We start from the raw sequence: 19,829 nt of genomic DNA, 5'->3' as shown, positions 1-19,829 counted from the left end.
CAAAGCATGAGCTCGAGGGATACATGGATGCGGCCACAATTGGAGGTCGAAGATTTACATAGGGATATATAGAAAATATCTTTAAAAATCTTCTCAAGATCAGTAGAGCGCTGATCTTTTATATTAATATACATGCGTCACCCAGTAGTATAAATTCAGGTTTGTTCAAATCATGGCCTCTGGGGGTTAGGATGGAACCAGCATAGGGGAGGAAAGTTTTATATGGAAATATAATGGGGAAAACTTTAACTAATTTATCTCTAGGGCAACATTGTCACGATTAGTCGAATTAAGACCGCCAATTTATGCAGATTTGAGTGTGTTCAAATCATGGCATCGAAGTGTAAGAAGAGGCCTCAATACGGGATCAAAATTTTACAATATAAGGGGGGTCTTCTCAAGACCAGCAGGGGAATTTGTAACAATTTAAATATACAAGCATCACCAGGTAATACAGATTCTATAAGTTTACGAAGTTTATTCAAATCATGCCCCTGGATGGTAAGGTAGGACCACAATAGGGATTAAATTTTTACAGGAAATGTATTATAACATTCCTACACTCCTCATGACTAAGAGGGCCACGATTAGTCATATCAATAGGCAAGCATCCTAAACTACTGTGGATTGTGTGGGGATCCGGGTTAGAATAAGTCCTCAGTACCCCTTGCTTGTCATACGAGGCCACTAAATGGGGCGTTCCTTCGGATGAGACCGTAAAAGCCGAGGCCCCGTATCACAGCAGGTTTGGCACGATAAAGATCCCTCACTGCTTGAAGGCCGTAAGCGCCAAGCATTGGCCAAAATTTTGCAGCCCTTCACCGGCATTGGTGACGTCTCCATATGAGAGAAATATTCTTGAGCGGGACGTTAAGGTAGACCTATACTCTGCCTTAAATGGACTCAATCATGAAAAAATTGCCTTTATAAGATAGATATATATTCCAGTAATAGATAAACATTGAAAAATATATACGTCAACATGCTAATTTCATTGTTATTGCTTCTCAAAAGTAAGTACCCAATCCACATATAATCAGCATTAATGAAAATGTATTCCTCCTTCTTATTTTTGTTAATAATTATTATTTTTCCAAAACAAATGGGCTGTAATGAGCACCACAGACTATATACCCATTATTTAATGATATGTAATCATTTATTTTAATAAATTTGAATAACTATTTTCATAATGTACACTTTGTGAGCCCACACATGTTAAAAGAAATACTGTTGAAAATGCCATTTGATGTCGATATTGGTATTTTCCTCCAATTTTTATGGACTAAACCTTGAATAAATTGTTTCTAATTTACAGATTATTATCTCAGAAAAAGGATTTGCGTAAGAAAATCATATGTTGACGCATCATTTTAAAAGCTATAAGCTCTATAACAAGTACACCCCCCCCCCCAAATCTGGAATTATACATTATCATATTTTCATACGACATGTGAAATTTGAGTATATTTACAACATCGGATAAGAATTTGAACTGTGTTAAACTATAAGTATTATAGATACATGTGGTTTGCAATTAGATTTTACATTTTATCTGAAAACAAATCATTCTAGAAGATGGCATTCACAATGTGAATGTAAAACGAAAGTAACAAACTGAATTTCGATAGTTTTGTTATTATGATTAATGCATGTGTGTAATGTGTGTTATATCTTTTATCATGGAATCATTTGTATGTACATAAATTGGATATACGTACATGTACACCACTTACGCCGATCTATGTAGATGCAATCTCAATAAGGAACTACACTGTAATCGCATTATACAGATGCCGCCCCAATAATTTTGAAAAACAGGAGAGGGGATGAGGAAAAAATGACAAATTTATGACGGTCGGTGAAATAAAACAGATTATTTGTAGCCGTTCTTAGAAGCTTGTGCTGTTCTTTGAAGCTTGCGTCAATATCTGAAACATTGGAGCAGCGACCATAACATGACATCTGTGGTCACTGGAGCAGCGAAGTGCGAAGTGTGAATTTTTATTTTTACACAAGCTTACCATGTATTTGTTCATGATAATTTGCATTCAGCAGCTGCGTAATTTTGAATTAGCAATTATTACGCTCGAGAATGTTTTACTCATATGGAGACGTCACCATTGCCGGTGAAGGGCTGCAAAACGTAGGCCTATGCTCGACGCCGACGATCTTTGAGTAGGGATTTTTAGCGTGCCACACCTGCTGTGACACGAAGCCTCTGTTTTTGTAGTCTCATCCGAAGGACCGTCCCATTTAGTCGACTCTTGCGACAAGCATGGGGTACAGAGGACCTACTTTAACCCAGATCCTCACAAAAGAAATAATATTATTATTATTATGATGCTGGTGGAAATATGAATTGGTCCCCCTTTCCCATCCGTCTCTCCAACATTCTGATGCCTGCGTAATTCCATATGTTGAACATGGATCATTGTAAAACTTTTACATACCTGAATAGTCAAAGTATCTCACCGCCAAAATGTTGTCTGTTCTCCAACCGATTTTTATCTAAAGCTTGAATCCTCTTTAGCCCCCCCCCTCTTTTTTAAAATTACATTGTACAAAATTTGACCGCAGCTGATAAGAACGCCTTGGAAGGAATTAATATCGGACAATCATATCGCCATGTAAAAAATCAAACTGATATCTTTGAAAAACCACATCTCGGAAAAAGGACGCGTGGTTCCGCATTTACATTTGATTGTGACGTAGTCCGTGTATAGGTCTACTTTAAACAATATTCAACCAATCAATAAATCAACCAGCTACTGTGGTGACAAAATTATTTGACTCTCATGGTGAACAGACTTTATGCTGTGTTACTAAAACGATATTTCTGAACCTGGAAATTAAAATAATCTCTATCAAGAGCAACAAGGTCACACCAATGCATGTACATGAATGTAGGGAAGTTTTTAAACAATTTTTCCAGAACAGGAAGGTCATGCCTGTTATATTGAAATTGAAACATCACTATGTTTGGTAAAATCATAACCCGATGGGGCTAGGTTGAGTTTGCAATCTGTGATCAAAAGTTCTCATGTGGTTAAAGAAGATAACATATTCTGATTAAAAGCAACGGGGTTAATGCGACTCAGGTGAGCGGTGTGGTCCACAAGCCTCTTGTTAGAATTGTGCAACCTTCAACTCATGTTCCAAAACTGATCTCAGTAAACTCAAAATAAAAGACATCACAAAGTCTGTCACACCTGCTTCGTAATGTAGATATTTATAAAACGGTAAACTAACCTTATGACAAACGGGATGAAGATTATTTCAGTTTCTCAATTTTCAGCTTTCTATATTAATGCAGCAATATTCCATTATCACCTGCATATGGGGTTTATGTCAGTTTTTAAATTGAGGCAGCCGACTGACAAAGAAGATAATGTTACAGGGGCTTCAACGGTCTCGTTCCGCAAATTATATGGACAGTATAACAATCTAGATTACAAATACAATTTGTCAATGAGTCAAATGCTGTTTTCCATGCATCAAGCTATTGTTAGGCCATGCTTTATACACTAATTTTAACTGCGGATTATTCCGTTTACCTGATCGGGGAACTGGGCTCACGGCGGGTGTGACCGGTCAACAGGGAATGTTTACTTCTCCTAGGCAACTGATCTCACCTCTAGTATATCCAGCGGTCCGTGCTTGCCCAATTCTTGATTTTGTATTCCTTGGAGGAGTTATGAGATTGATCACTGATCGCTATCTTCACTTCTTCTCTTTCATAGTTTTGTGTATTTTTGTGTGCATTTCAATATCGGGTAAACAATGAAAATTGTGTATTGATGTGAAAAATATAGCAGATTTAGCTTAATCATTAAAAAAAATTCTATATTTCAGACATAAACTACATACCTAGAATGAAATGGCGAGCACTATCAACCAAGGTCAGTTTTTGATTACTTGCGGGCTTTGTGATAATTCCACACAGCAATACTGCAACAGCTGTCAAATCAATCTATGTGTAGATTGTGTAAGTGTGCACGTGGAGAAACTGAAGACGACAAAGCATGATATTGTCCCATACCAGGACAGAGATATCAAATTTACTTTCCGCCTTTGTGCAAAGCATTCAGATCAAAGATGTGAAGCTCAATGCCAACAATGTGATGTACAAGTCTGTATGAAATGTATTATCAGCACTCATAAAGGACACGCTATTGGCGAAATACCCAATATTTTCAATATCCAGAGATTGGGAATAGAAAAAGATACATCAGAATTAGAAAAGGTCCTCATACCAAAGTACAAACAAAACGAAAAAGATGTCGATGCTAAGATCCTAAAGGTAACGCAAGCACACGAAGAAATGGAAAATGAAGGTGAAAAGCAAAGGCGATTCTGGCAACAAGAAGTAAATTGTATTTTCGATATCATTAGATCTAATATCAGGTCTTCAAAGGAGGATCAAACAACATCTCTGAAGGCACATCAAGGTAAACTAAGAGATGAAGTACTCAAGATGACTAGAACACTTCAGCACAACAAAGAAATTCTGCTGTCAAACAAAGTGCTTGACGTTACCAATTACAAATCCCAAATAAATGAGTATAGAGATATGCCTAAAGGTGACGACGTGGATATTCCAGCATTGAAAACGAACGTTCTTCTTGACCAGGAAATTAGGGTAGCTTTCGGAGATTTTGAAGCTGCATTGACACAGGTCAGGACGTCAGGTTTAAGCACAACTTTCCCTCATTTGCCCATGAAGGTCTTACTCAATCCGGTATCGATATTGGCCATTGTTGCAACGGGTGTAAAACCGCTTTTCAGAATTGCCATTGCTGGTACAAATGAAATTTGGGTCAGTGGAGTTCGGGACAAAACGATAAGACGCTACAATATAAAAGGGATAGAAATCGACACCGTTATCACATCATGCCCTCGGCAACCTGATGATATATCGGTAACGAGGAATGGGGACCTCATTTTTACCGATTGTTACAACAGAGCTGTGAAGGTGGTGAAAAATGGAAAGATTACTACATTATTCAGTACCCCCTGGAGATGGCATCCCCGGGGAATCTGCTGTACAAAATCGGGGGGATTCCTCGTGAGTGTCCTACACGCTGACATGAAACGTCGCAAAATTCTACGTTATCAAGAGAATACGTTGAAACAAGAAATAGAAAAGGATGACCAGGGCAACCCAATTCTTGTTGAAGGCAACTTGATGGTATTCCTGGCAGAAAGCAATAATGGAGACATTTGTTGCAGTGACCCTAACGCCCGAGCCATGCTCGTGATGGACAGGTACGGCCACGTCCGAATTCGGTATGATGTTCAGATAGTATCGAGAAAAAACCCATTTGACCCCGCTTTCATAGTGATTGACTCTGCCAATCATATCATTGTAGCTGATAGCAACAATGAATGTGTACACATCTTAAATCAGGACGGGAAGTTCCTGGTTTGTGTGGACAATATCGGGTCAATGCCTGGTGCGCTGGGTTTGAACACCCAAGAAAGATTGTGGGTTGGTCTGCGTGACGAAGGCCAGGTGAAAGTCATCCAGTATTTAAAGTAGATAAAAAGGTATGAATTCTCAGAAATGGAATATAAGATGCAGGTTTTGTGAATCAGCCCCTGGCTGAGAACTTGCAATGAAATTTACACCAATAGCAGGTGATCACTAAAACATAATAAAATCCTACATCGATACAATGTATCCCTTTTGTCGGTTTTATTTTCTGCAAATTCGCCCCAGCACATTGGACCTATTGTTTGCAACTGTGTATAATCTTGGTGCACCTTTGCAGCTATGATAAATGATAGTAATTTTTCAAGATCTAGATATTTAGCTACTTAAATGTTTTTTAATGCCACCTGTGACATATTTGCAGTGTAAGTGTATTTATGAAAGAAATTAAAACGTTTTATCCTATTGTCTTGTATATTCATCAAAGAAAGCCGACGATAATTCTTCATCGCCGGTTTCAGTGGCAACCACATGATTCTCAGAATGGACGTTTTCAGTAAGATAATGCGTATCCAAAGTTTGTTTTTTGTTTGATTTATGTTGTTTGACGTCTCATTCAACACATTTTCACTCAGAAACATTGCTAGCTATAGGTGAAGTGCCACAGATTCTGATTTATAAATGACGCTTAATGTGTCAACTCCTGATGCAACATGGAACCTCCGTGTTTGGTACTATCAGAAACATCCATGACTTTCACTTAGAACTATTGTCAGGCGCTTGTCGAAAGAACAGTCACTATCTATGTTAAATGTCTTCTGTTTGACCTGAACCTCGGATCCAGAATCACATCTGATTCTCCCATGGTGGCGAAATAAGCACTCTAACTATTGTTCTACTGTGAACGACCCATATTAGAGTTATCCGAGTGGACGAAATTACGACATACCATAATATTTCGTTATAACCCGTATAGCGTGTCATGAACTGATATCCACCCAACTGTACAGTGTTTCATCATGGTATTGAAAGGCAGAGGCATAGAAAGTTTCATTTTGACAAGATTGGACCTGATATTGAACAGACATTCTGAGAGTGTTACATAAGCAATATATATATATATATATATATATATATATATATATATATATATATATATATATATATATATAATTATTATTTTTACTACAGTAATTTGATCCGAAGAGTCGGATCACGTCGATTTGACAGGCGCGGATCAGAAGATCACACGAGACGCAAAAAGCCTGTCAACGATACGTGATCCAACTTTTCCGATGAAGTTACTGCAGTAATGATAAATTAATCATATACCCCTTATGCATTTTTAAAACCACATTATATAAGATAATAAATATAATCCAAATTATCTAAAACAGAGACGTATAGTGAAACTATAATTTGTGTACGCAGGTTTCTTTGTGATACGGTATATTTTCAATAAAACGTTGCGTTGATGCGTTGTAACGTCATCGACTTCAGAGGATACACAGTGTGATGATCCGGAAAATCGGACCACACTCTGGGAAATCCACAAAATCAAAAAACCGATACATTGATGGTTACATAAAAAAGCCCCGACAGGCGCGTCCATTCATTGAAGAATGTACTTAATATTGGAGAGTACATTTGATGTTGTTTGATCTTGAAATGTGACATAAAGCATTGTTACCAAGTCATCATGTTTACCAGTATCGAATAAGTTTGATGATTTGTTGCTCCTAATGTTGACGCTTGTTGTTTTTATTAGATAAAGTAGTCTTAGTCAGAACTCTATAATTCTTAAACATGTAGCCTATGTATCATAAATGTCACACAGTAAATTTGTGTCTGATAGTTATAATTATAAAGCAACCAAGAAAATGTGTCATTCTGTTACCCTGGGTTTGAATATGTAAAACGCTTTCTGCATATTGGTGAGATTAATCGTAGACTGTGAAAAATTGCATCAAATTTACTTCAAGTGGACTTGAATATGAATAAGTAACTAAACAAATGATAAAAATGTGTTGTAATCAAAGGAAGAAACTGCAAGCATGAATATGTCAGGCACGTAGTCTCGCAGAGGGAGGAGATTGGCAGCGATTTTCTGAAAATTCTTCACTCGTAAGAAACCCTTTACAATTTATAAGTGTGTATGCGTGGGTGGGGGAACAGTTGACTCTACAATTTTCTGAAAAGCCTGGACTATCAAAGACGAAAAATAGAATGAAAGGTTAAAGATATTACAGTGTATGAGGTAGAGAGGAGGAGGGGGAAGCATTTGATTTCACAATTTTCTAAAAATTGATACTCTTGCCTAACGAAAAAGTAGATGTTTAAAATCTTTGATTGTGTGGGAGAAGGGGTACGTGTTGGCCCTTTTCAATACAAAGGTTCAAGAATACATCTTTACGGTCAACATTGTTATGACGTCATTCCTTTAAGAATTCACCTTTGCTTAAACGATATCAATTGTAAAGTCAGACCGTTTCAGTATTGTCCGAGATCCCTCAAAATTGGACTATCCGGTAATTCAACAAAAGAAATCTAAAGGGCGATGTTTTTGGCTGAATGTACTTCTCTGTAAAAATATTCGTTTGTTCTAAGACTTTAGCTTTGGTTGTCTTATTAGTGAGCAGGCTGATATTGATTATGATATAATGTTTCAATACCGACATACATCAAAATTGGACTGTGTCAGATAAATCAACAAATAAAATCTATAGGGTGATGTTTTAAGCATTATATATACCGATTGCAGTAATGTATGTATGGAACATATCCAATAACGGACTTCAAAATATCTGACATTGTTTTGATGCAGAACTGTATTTGGTATATATCCAATATTTAAATATAATGTGGGGAGTACGCAATCAGTCAATATGTCTTACTTTGAATGTGTCAATGACTCACGTCGCTCGTATATAAACAACAAATGTATAAAAGATCGCCTCTTTTTTTCGCTACGTGCCTCTGTGAATGGAAATTTAGAATGATAGTTCTAATTACAACAGAAATTATGGAAAATGTACTTATACTGTGTATATAATAAGACAAAGAAGCATACTATAAACCTTGTACCTTACGGGGTTGGATATCCATTCTAAAGCAATTCAGATTTCATTGTCGTGAGTTTGTAATGTATTTTGCTAAACAGGAGTCTGTGTTTTATTTCTGTTCGTTACTGAAATGCTTGATGAAAGAAGCCTACATACAGATATATGTAACTTACATCGTAATTTAATGAATTCCCTCGACGAGTATCTTTGGTGTGTTTATATAGTTACTTCTACTGTTTTGAATTGAAAAAAAAAAGTATTTCGTTATGCAATAAACCATCTGTTTTTCCTATAGAATATGATGTCTTTCTTATTTTCGGTATCTTCACCTTGCAGTCATATGTAGCAGGTATATGTTTGATTTTCGGTGAATTATTGTTGTCCAGGTAACGTAATGACTGGAATGATATAGTTTGTATATTAATTATCCGAAATATAGTGATAAACTCTTATACAATCTATTTCTTGATCTATAGTCTATACAACAACTATTCGTGAAGTATTTTCTACAGACGAAATGGGTTTATGTCTTGATATATTTCAAATACAACTTAAATTTAACGAAAACAATTCTAAAACATAAGAATGATAAATTGTGCTGACTGACTTCCGATGAAATGCAAGCAAATCTGAAGTATATCACGGACGGAAGCTGATCATAAATTTTATTAAAATATAATTCACACTTATTGTCCAGTAACTAATTTTCACATGTGTGCTCAACGGGAACACGTCGGTGCTAAATGATTTTAAATCCTCACTTGATATTTCAAATTCACTGACGAAATGAAATGAATTTGAATACCGGGCCTCGCTGTTATTGTCATGCTTTGTAGTCTGAGACGATCAAATCTCTACATTTTCCAATCTTCCTGGTTACCAGTCACAAGATTATTTGACTGCCATAGACAAGGCAGTGGTTTTAAGGCTTCTTCGACTATAAGGTAATTAAAAGGTCATGCTGTGTTTCTAGAATGATATATCTAAATTTCCGAAATCTATAAAGAAATTGGGTTTCTGTTTCATCAACTTATTGTGTTTGCTCTTCCTGTATAGCTAAAACTTTCCAATTTCAGATAAATTTCTCAAAAAAGCATTCTCGGGTAAAAATAGGTGCAAAATTGTTCAAATGAAGTTTCAACCCCCTCTCAAAGGGATATGATTCGGAAATTGTGAAATAAGGAGGCATTGATTTAAAAATCTTTTCTCAACAACCAATGGAGTAGAAAGATAAAAGGTAAGTATATGTAAAATCTTTTTTAATGATTGGCGATTCAAATTTGACATGCATCATCCGGTAGTGTGAATTAAAGTTTGTCCAAATCATGACTTCTGGGGTTTAAGGTGGAGTCAGCATAGGTGAGGAAAGTTTTATATGGGAATATAATGGGGATAACTTTAAAAATAACTTATATCTAGGGCAACACTGTCACGATTAGTTGAATTAAGACCCCCAGGTAGTACAGATTTGAGTGTGTTCAAATTATGGCACCGTAGTGTAAGATTTGGCCTCAATACGGGGTCATATTTCATTCAAATCATGGCCGTGGAGGGTAATGTGGAGCCACAAAGGAATTGTATGAGAACATTCTTACACTCCTCATGATTAAGAGGACCACGGTTAGTTATACAATATATCAATAGGCAAGAATCCTCAGCGACTCTGGTTACAAAATTATTTGACTTTCATGGTGAACATAGTGGTTTTAAGGCTTGTTGAGGTAAAAGGTAATTAAGACTTTATGCCATGCTACTAAAACGACGTTTCTTAACCTGGAAAATAGAAAAATAAACCTGTTTTCAAGAGAATCAAAGTCACATTATTTCATCTACATTAATGTAGGCAAAAGTATAAACAAATTATTCAGAACAGCAAGGTCATGTTTGGTGAAATCATAACCCCATGGGGATAGGTTGGGGTTGTAATATGGGATCAAAAGTTATCATGTGATTAAAGGTAAATATTCTGATTAAAATCATAAGGGTTAATGTGACTCAGGTGAGCGTTGTGGTCCACAAGCCTCTTGTTAGAATTGTGCGACCTTCAACTCCTGTTCTAAAAATTGATCTCACAAATAAAAGACATCACAAAATCATTCACACCTGCTTCGTACTTACAAAATGTAGATATTTATAAAGCGTCAAACTAACCTTATGACAAACGGGATGACGATCAGTTCAGCTTCTCCATTTTCAGCTTTCCATATTGATGTAGCAATATTCCATTATCACCTGCATATGGTGTTTATGTCTTTGAATTGATTCGATACGCAAGAACTTGCTTTGTGTATGATCAGTTTTTAAATCGAGGCAGTCGACTGACAAACAAAATAATGTAACAGGGGCTTCAACGGTCTCGCAATATTTCGCAAATTATATGGACATTATAACGATCTAGTTTATCAATACAACCTATCAATGGGTCAAAACTGTCTGTCATCCCTCACACCTACGTTAGGCGATTCTTTATACACTAATTGTAACTACGTTACCTGATCGGGGTACAGGGCTCAGGACGGGTGCACTGGTAGACAAGGAATGTTTACTTTTCCTAGGCAAATGATCCCATCTCTGGTATATTAATGGGTCCATGGTAGCCCAACTCTTGCTTTTCTATCCCTGTAGGAGTTATGAGATTGCTCACTGATCGTTATCTTCACTTTTTTCTTTTTTATGGTTGTGTATACCTTTGTGTGCATTACAATATCAGGTAAACAACCAAAATTGCCTGTGTATTGATGTGAAAGATATAGTAAATTTACCATAATTCTTTAAAAAATTCTTTATTGCAGACATGTACATACCTAGAATGAAATGGCGGGCACTATCAATCAAGGTCAGTTTTTGATTACTTGCGGGCTTTGTGATAATTCGACGCAGCAATACTGCAACAGCTGTCAAATCAATTTATGTGTGTATTGTGTAAGTGTGCACGTGGAGAAACTGAAGACGACAAAGCATGATATTGTCCCTTACCAGGACAGAGATATCAAATTTACTTTCCGGCTTTGTGCAAAGCATTCAAATCAAAGATGTGAAGCCCAATGCCAACAATGTGATGTACAAGTCTGTATGAAATGTATCATTAGTAATCATATTGGACACACTATTGGCGAAATACCCAATATTTTTAATATCCAGAGATTGGGAATAGAAAAAGACACATCAGAATTAGAAAAGGTCCTCATACCAAAGTACAAACAGAACGAAAAAGATGTCGATGCTAAGATCCTAAAGGTAACGCAAGAGCACGAAAAAATGGAAAATGAAGGTGGAAACCTAAGGCGATTCTGGCATCAAGAAGTAAATCGTATTTTCGATACAATTAGATATAACATCAGATTTTCAAATTATTATCAAACATCATCTTTGAAGGCACATCAAACTAGACTAAGAGATGAAGTAATCAAGATGACTAAAACACTCCAGAACAATAAAGAATTTCTGCTGTCAAACAAAGTGCTCGACGTTACCAATTACAAATCCCAAATAAATAAGTATAGAGATATGCCCAGAGAAAGCGACGTGGATATTCCAGCATTGAAAACTAATGTTCTTCTTGACCAGGAAATTAGGGTAGGTTTCGGAGATTTCGAAGCTGCATTGACACAGGTCAGGACATCAGGTTTAAACACAACTTTCCCTCACTTACCCAAGAAGTACCTACTGAATCCCGTGTTATTATTGGCCAATGTTGCAACGCCAGTAAAGCCGCTTTTCAGAATTGCCATTACCGGTACAAATGAAATTTGGGTTAGTGGAATTCGGGACAAAACGATAAGACGCTACAATATAAAAGGGAAAGAAGTCGATACCGTTGCCACATCATGTCCTCAGCAACCTGATGATATATCGGTAACGAGGAATGGGGACCTCATTTTCACCGATTGTTACAACAGAGATGTGAAGATGGTCAAAAATGAAAAGATTACTACATTATTCAGTACCCCCTGGAGATGGCATCCCCGGGGAATCTGCTGTACAAAATCGGGGGGATTCCTCGTGAGTGTCCTACACGTTGACATGAAACGTCGCAAAATTCTACGTTATCAAGAGAATACGTTGAAACAAGAAATAGAAAAGGATGAACAGGGCAACCCAATTCTTGTTGAAGGCAACTTGATGGTATTCCTGGCAGAAAGCAATAATGGAGACATTTGTTGCAGTGACCCTAACGCCCGAGTCATGCTCGTGATGGATAGGTATGGCCACGTCCGATTTCGGTATGATGGTCAGGCATCATTGAGGGAAAAGCCGTTTGACCCTGCAGTCATAGTGACCGATTCTGCAAATCATATCATTGTAGCTGATAGCAACAATGAATGTGTACACATCTTAGATGAAGACGGGAAGATCCTGTTACGTTTGATTAACATTGGGTCAATGCCTGCTGCGCTGGGTTTGGACACCCAGGGAAGATTGTGGGTTGGTCTGCGCGATGAAGGCCAAGTGAAAGTTATCCAGTATTCAAAGTAGATAAAAGCTATGTATTCTCAGAACTGGGGTACAATATGCAGATTTTGTGAATCAGCCCCTGGTTGAAAACTTGCAATGAACTTGACACTTATAGCAGGTGCTCACTAAAACACGATGAAATGCTATATCAACATAATGCATCCCATTTGTTGCGTTTTTCCCCTGCAAATTCATCCAAATACAAAAGACATAATATTTGCAACCGTGTTTAAATTTGCTGCTCGTTTCTAGCAATCATTAATCAGAGTAATTCATTAACATCTAGGGATATGGCTGCTTACAGAAAAATTATTTTAATGCAACATGTGACATATTTGTGGCGGGCGTGTATTTATGGATTTTTAGTAAGTCAATCCGTATCCATAGTTTGTTTTTGTTTGTTTTATGCTGTTTTTACGTCTTAAGAATTATATCTGATATAGAGACGTCCCAGCTATTGGTGAAGTGCCACATTTATGCATGCCGCTTATCGTGTCGACACCTGATGTGACACAGGAAATCTCCCTGATGTGACACAAAACCTCCGCCTGATGTGAAACGGGACCTCCGTCTGATGTGACACGGGACCTCTGCCTGATGTGACACGGGGCCTTCACCCGATGTGACACGGAACTCGGCTGGTGTGAGATGAAACCGCCACCTAAAGTGAAACGGGACCTCCGCCTGATGTGACACGGGACCTCCGCCTGATGTGACACGGTGCTTCCGCCTAATGTGATACAGGGCCTCCTCCTGATGTGACACGGGACCTCCGTCTGATGTGACACTAGACCTCCGCCTGATGTGACACGGGACCTCCGTTTTTAAGGTACTATCAGAAACGTCCGTGACTTTCACTCCTAACGCCAGATGTTTATCGAAGGAACAGCCACATCCTTGTTAAAAGTCTTCTGTTTGATTTAGCGCCGGGATCCAGAGACGAACCTGGTCCTCCCAAGGTGGCGAAATAACCACTCTAACTATTGTTCTGCCGCGACCGATCCAGATTATAGTTCTCCGAGTGGAGGATATTAAGACAGCATAATATTTCGTTATAACCTGTAAAGCGTGTCATGAACAGTATACACTGTATAGTGTTTCATCGTTGCTTGGGCAGGTAAACGAATAAAAAATCTTATTTTGATAAGATCGCACCTTATATCGAACAAGCATACAAGTCGCTAACGGCGCTCCATTAATTGACTGTACTTAATATTTCGAAGGTACATCTGATGTTGTCTGACCTTGAAATATGACTTAAAATATTGGTTCCAAGTCATCATGTTTACCACTGTGGAATAAGTTTAATGTTTCGTTGTTCATGCAGTTGATGCATGTTGTTTTTAATAAGGATGAAATAGTCTTATTCAGAACTCTATAATATTCAAATTCAAATCATAAATATATATTCTAAATATAACAATGTAAATTTCTGTTTGATAAATATAATTCTAAAAACAACCAAGAAAAGGTATTCTCTCATCGTGAGAGGTACCATTTGCCCATTTTCGATGCAATTAAAAAGCATCCAATATGGGTCATCGTCTTCTTATAAATTACGTAGGGAAAACATTCAAATAATTGTGCAAATGGAACACAAAATAACACAGATATAAAATTCATGTCTGTATTTGAAATACTTATAAAGGTTTTCTGAATACTAATGGCTATCAACTAGATGAAGGCCAATTTCGAATCCTGCAGTCCGATTGCAGGAATGTGGTGAATTGAGTACTGTCGACTGATCCGATTTCGCTTACCGATTACAGAGATATACTCGCGTGATTAACAAATTTGATATGCAGTTTCATTAATATATCCCTTTTGCGATTAATGACCTTGAAATCAATGAAATGATTTCTTTTAAACAATCACCGACTAAGTTTTGACAACTACCTCTATTCAGATGTCCTACTTTTGCACCCTTTCCATCGGAACACAATCCCAATCACATAATTATATAAAAATCAATTTCTTCCACACCTGTCCATCAAACGATACGAGATTTGAACATGACCTGTTGTTTGCCACTCAAACTACACTGTAAGTCTCAAATGAATCCTTGCAGGCATAATGGTTGGTTATTTGGGTGTTTCATTTATGTCCCGTCGAGAAGTTTTCGCAGAAAGATAATTCGTACCCTCAAGTAGGACCCAGGGTTACCCTAATTTAGTATGACCCCGGGCCACCTTATTTTCTACACAGTTTACTACGCTGTAAAAATAGTCCCACAAAAAGGTGAAAGTACAATGCATACGATGTATAATGCGCACTACCAAAGAAAATGGATATTGAGCAAGTCATTATTGATCATTTATATGTCATCTTTTCTAAGCAAAAATCGTTTAATTTTAAAAATGATAATTCACTGCTATCTGCATCTCTTCACCAGATTTTCCTAAATACGACAATGTGATATGAACCTAGCTTATAATGAATACAATACAGTGAAAGTGAAATGAACTTGGAATATTATCCTTTTATTTATCTATTTCTTTGCAATTTATTTACAGATAATTATAAGATAATGTTGCACCTGGAAAGGAGGTGGGGGTGGAAGTGGCGATCTCTGGTCGCCTTCTGATTTCAGACATGAAAATTAAATTGTCACTATGGATTATATTGATGGTACAACAGTGTCAAGGTGAAATGCTTAGCTCACCTGAGTCAAAGAATAAAATGAGCTGTTTTGATTTGTAATTTATTTTTATCTACTGGGTATATTTTCACCAAACCTTAAGTAGTAAGGGTTATTTAATGAATGTTTTTAGAAGTAACAAACAAGCCTGCCCCCCCCCCCAAAGAACTAAGAAAATTCCATACAAAACAAGTCCCATATACATCTATGAATAAAGAAATAAGGAAGACAATATACAGAAAATAATGCTATACAACAAATACCAATCAATAGACTCTTCTCAAAAATGGGAAAGGTACAGAAAACAAAGAAACTATGTAACCAAATTAAAAAAAAATATCAATATATGCACCCAGGGGTGCATAAGCCGAGTTGCATGGGAAACATTGTAAAGTCAGGAATGATGTGGCATATTTATAAATGTGAAGAACTAATTTCAGTTTTAAACTTTTCAAGTTACTGTCCAGAAACCATATTTGTCTGAAGTTTTCAATCTATTTTTGGTCACTGTGACCTTGCCCTTTGACCTTTTTTTTCTCCAAAATCAATAGGGGCCTTGCTTTGCTGGTATCCAACAATATAACCAAGTTTCATTTGATTCAAATTAAAAATTTTCAAGTTATTCTCCGGAAACTAATTTTTTTAAAACTTTAAATCTATTTTCGGTCACTGTGACCTTGACCTTCGACCCATTTTCTCCAAAATCATTAGGGATCTTTCTTACCTGATACATAACAATATCTGTAAGTATCATTTGATTCGGATTTAAACTTTCTGAATTATCTACCGGAAACCAAATATTTCTGAAAACATTTTTCATTCTATATTCGGTCACTGTGACCTTGACCTTTGACCTTTTTTCTCCAAAATCAATAGGGGTCTTTCGGACTTAGTACCCAACAATATATCAAAGTTGCATATGATTCTGATTTAAACTTTCTGAGTTATCATCCGGAAACCAAATTTTTCTGAAATTTTCATTCTATTTTCGGTCACTGTGACCTTGACCTTTGACAATTTTTCTCCAAAATCAATAGGGGTCTTCCTTACCTGGTACCCAACAATATATTAAAATTTCATTCGATTAGATTGGAAACATTTCGAGTTATCATCCGAAAGCCAATTGTTGACACTCAACCGCCCGCCCGCCCGGAAACCAAATATTTCTGAAATTTTCATTCTATATTCGGTCACTGTGACCTTGACCTTTGACAATTTTTCTCCAAAAGCAATAGGGGTCTTCCTTACCTGGTACCCAACAATATATCAAAGTTGCATTTGATTAGATTGTAAACGTTTCGAGTTATCATCCGGAAAGCAATTGTTGACGCCCAACCACCCGCCCGCCCACATCACCAAACCAATAGCCGAGTTCAACTTCGTTGCAACTCGGCTAAAAACAAGTCTATAACTCAATACTTCATTGAAAAATATTCAGGAGGCCCAAAATCAACACTTTTGGCCAATTGTCGAGCCTTTTCTAACAAACAAGGTATGTGCCACACATAAAGATTTAATTTTCTCAGAAAATAACACACTTGTAAATTGTCAGGAAGAAATATGTGACATTTTTAATGATTTTTTTCATAAACGCTGTCAAAAATATAGGAGATGCAGAACAGGTGGATGACAACCATCTAAGTATCCCAGCAATCACAGCAAATACCCCTGAAATAGCACCACAAAGCTCCTTTTCCTTTCCTGTTATAAATGAAGATTTTGTAATAAAGAGTATTAAAAAAAATAAACTTAAAAAAGTAAGATATTGATGGAATTTCTCCGAAATTTTTGCACACTGCCATGCCAATTATCAGCAAACCTTTATGTCAATTAATCAACATGTCACTATCAACATCAACATTTCCAAATAAGATTGAAATAGCGCAAGTGTCTCCGGTGTACAAGAAGAATAGTTCATTACAGAAAGGCAATCATAGACCCGTGAGTGGCCTCCTGAAATCTCTAAAATCTTTGAAAGAGCAATTGAAAGTCAGTTGACAACATTTTTGATAATGTCTTCAATCCTTTTTTGGCAGCTTTTTGATCAGGTTTTGGATGTCAGTCAACTTTATTAAGAGTAATTGAAGATTGGAAACAGACATTGGATAATAATGGGTACCCAGCAGCAATTGTAATCTATTTCTATAAATCTTTTGATTGCCCTTCTCATGAATTACTTCCTCTAAAACTAAAGGCATATAACCTTTCCACGTCAGCTCAAGAAAGGTTAAGTAGCTATCTCTCACAAAGAAAACAATGTGTAAATGTAGGGGAACACATCAGCGGAATGTCAAATATCATTAAATGTGTACCACAAGGATCAATTCTAGGCTCCTTATTCTTTGACTTCTTCATCAATGCCTCTTTTTCTTTGGAAATAAATGCAATCTCTACAATTATGCAGATGATACTTTATCAAAATCAGCTAAATATTTAGACCAGGTTATAGCAGCACTTCAAGATGACAGTCGATCTCTAATTAAATGGTTCTCCTCAAACAAAATGCAAGCAAACCCAGAAAAGTTTCAAGCTATCTCTATTGGCAACAAAACACAAAAGGAAAATATTGTCTTTGATCTAAATGGAATAAAAAAATTCTTGTGATGATGGGGTAAAACTATTGGGTATCAACATTGATTTTAAGTTTTCTTTCAACACACATATCATCAATATTTGCAAGAAGGCAGCAAGGCAATTTAATGTTCTTAAATGGATGGGAAAACATTTAAGTAAATTAACAATACAGTGATCCCCCATTATAACGCCAACATTTGTACCTCGGCAATTTTGGCATTATAACGAGGGTGACATTATATCGGGGGAGGGGGTATGTGTACAGCTGTCATAAGAAATCAAACAAATTTTATCTACTACATCGTGTTTTGAATGCCTGGATAATCCAGGCGTCCAGTGGTCGTAAATGACTAGTAATGGTAGGGGTATTTAATGATTTCCAGTTTTTGTTTATGTCCAACACGCTTAGACTTCGGTGCATCCGCCATACGCAGATTTCAAAAACAATACTGCGTATTTGAACTCAGTTGATTATAATTTACATAACTTATCATCTGCTCCAAACTTTGATACCTTGAGGACTAATAGTGGATAATTGCCCAAGCCTGCTCACTGAAATTTTCCTGCCATTGATTGGCGATAATTAGCGGGGGTGATTATAATGGTAATTGACCAAATCGTACCTGTAAATAGGTTGGCGGATGGCGGTATGCAGGGGATGGTAATATAACAGGGTTTTACATAGCGAGGAAAACGGGACTTCGAACTTTTTTGGCGATATGCGGGGTTGGCATTATAACGGGGGGGGGGGATATACCGGGGGATCACTGTATATCATTCTTTTATTATGTCCAATTTTAGTGATTGTCCATTGACGTAACATTTCTACACTGAGCAAAAATACCCACAAATTTGAAAAGATACAGGAAAGAACTTTAAGATTCATTTATGATGATTACAAAAGCATGTATGAAAATTTATCAAATCAATCAAACTTTCCATCATTTAAAACCAGGCGAATGCGAAAAATAGCTCTGGAAACTTTAAAAATCATTCACAAAATTAGCCCAGTTTTCCTACAAGATTTAGTTGTTAAAAAACCCAATTCATATAATATTCGACAGACACATACATCTGAAATACCCAAATCAAGAACAACCAGGTATGGGATTAAATCTTTGAGATATGAGGCAGCAAAGCTCTGGAATTCTCTGCCAAATAATGTCAGACATTTTCATCATACAGTCAGTTCTCAAATCATATCCTAAATTGGTGTGGGGAAGTGAATTGTCAATGTAGCTCATGCAGACTCCAGCCTCTCCTGCCTAAGTCTTAATTTTTTAAATCTAAACTATTATTGTCACCCGTTAAATTTACTTTTCCAACTGTATTAGTGTTGAGTATCTTACCCTTAATTCTTCTATATTCATCTGTGTTTTATACAGCCCCTGTTTATCTATGCATGTTTATGTATCACATCTGCATTAGTGTTTTGCTTTTTACCTTTTTTAAACCCTGATTCTTCTGTATAAGCCTGTTTTGTTTTATTTTTTGTTGTTCATATGGTAATTTTTTAATTTTAAAATGTGGCTGTTTTATTACTGTGCATGTATATATACCATTTGTGCTATGTGTTTTATGTTATATAGTCGGTTAAAGAGCTTTTTAGCTCATATTACTTCTTTATTGTAAATAGTTCCCACTGAAATAAAAATTAATTACTGAC

At 36.6% G+C, this 19,829-nt stretch overlaps 2 protein-coding genes and 1 long non-coding RNA gene across 3 annotated transcripts in view; 2 read left to right on the top strand and 1 right to left on the bottom strand.

Moving 5' to 3' along the window:
* The window catches only part of LOC130048580 (uncharacterized), a 6,508-nt gene extending 609 nt beyond the window's left edge, over positions 1-5,899 (top strand). Inside the window, exon 2 of the mRNA XM_056145489.1 lies at positions 3,856-5,899. Within this exon, the coding sequence (XP_056001464.1) occupies positions 3,881-5,542 (1,662 nt within the window). The 5' untranslated portion in view covers positions 3,856-3,880 and the 3' untranslated portion in view covers positions 5,543-5,899. The remainder of the gene's footprint in view (positions 1-3,855) is intronic.
* LOC130048582 (uncharacterized) overlaps positions 1-11,239 on the bottom strand; it is a 22,484-nt gene extending 11,245 nt beyond the window's left edge. The window contains exon 1 of the long non-coding RNA XR_008797361.1: positions 10,648-11,239. This is a non-coding gene — a long non-coding RNA (uncharacterized LOC130048582). The remainder of the gene's footprint in view (positions 1-10,647) is intronic.
* LOC125654737 (uncharacterized) lies at positions 9,382-19,829 on the top strand. Its single transcript, XM_048884778.2, has 3 exons — positions 9,382-9,440; positions 9,573-9,733; positions 11,289-19,829. Exon 3 carries the CDS (start codon positions 11,311-11,313, stop codon positions 12,970-12,972), a length of 1,662 nt encoding a protein of 553 aa, XP_048740735.2. The 5' UTR covers positions 9,382-9,440; positions 9,573-9,733; positions 11,289-11,310; the 3' UTR covers positions 12,973-19,829.

This window comes from Ostrea edulis, chromosome 7 (genome assembly GCF_947568905.1).
Source record: "Ostrea edulis chromosome 7, xbOstEdul1.1, whole genome shotgun sequence".
NCBI classification, from domain to species: Eukaryota; Metazoa; Mollusca; class Bivalvia; order Ostreida; family Ostreidae; genus Ostrea; species Ostrea edulis.
Note: the sequence above shows the minus strand (reverse complement) of the source record. Positions and strands in the feature narration are given on the sequence as shown.

What these genes read in the sequence shown, in the direction of transcription:
- LOC125654737 (XM_048884778.2), top strand. Translation starts at nt 11,311, where the DNA reads ATGGCGGGCACTATCAATCAAGGTCAGTTTTTGATTACTTGCGGGCTT.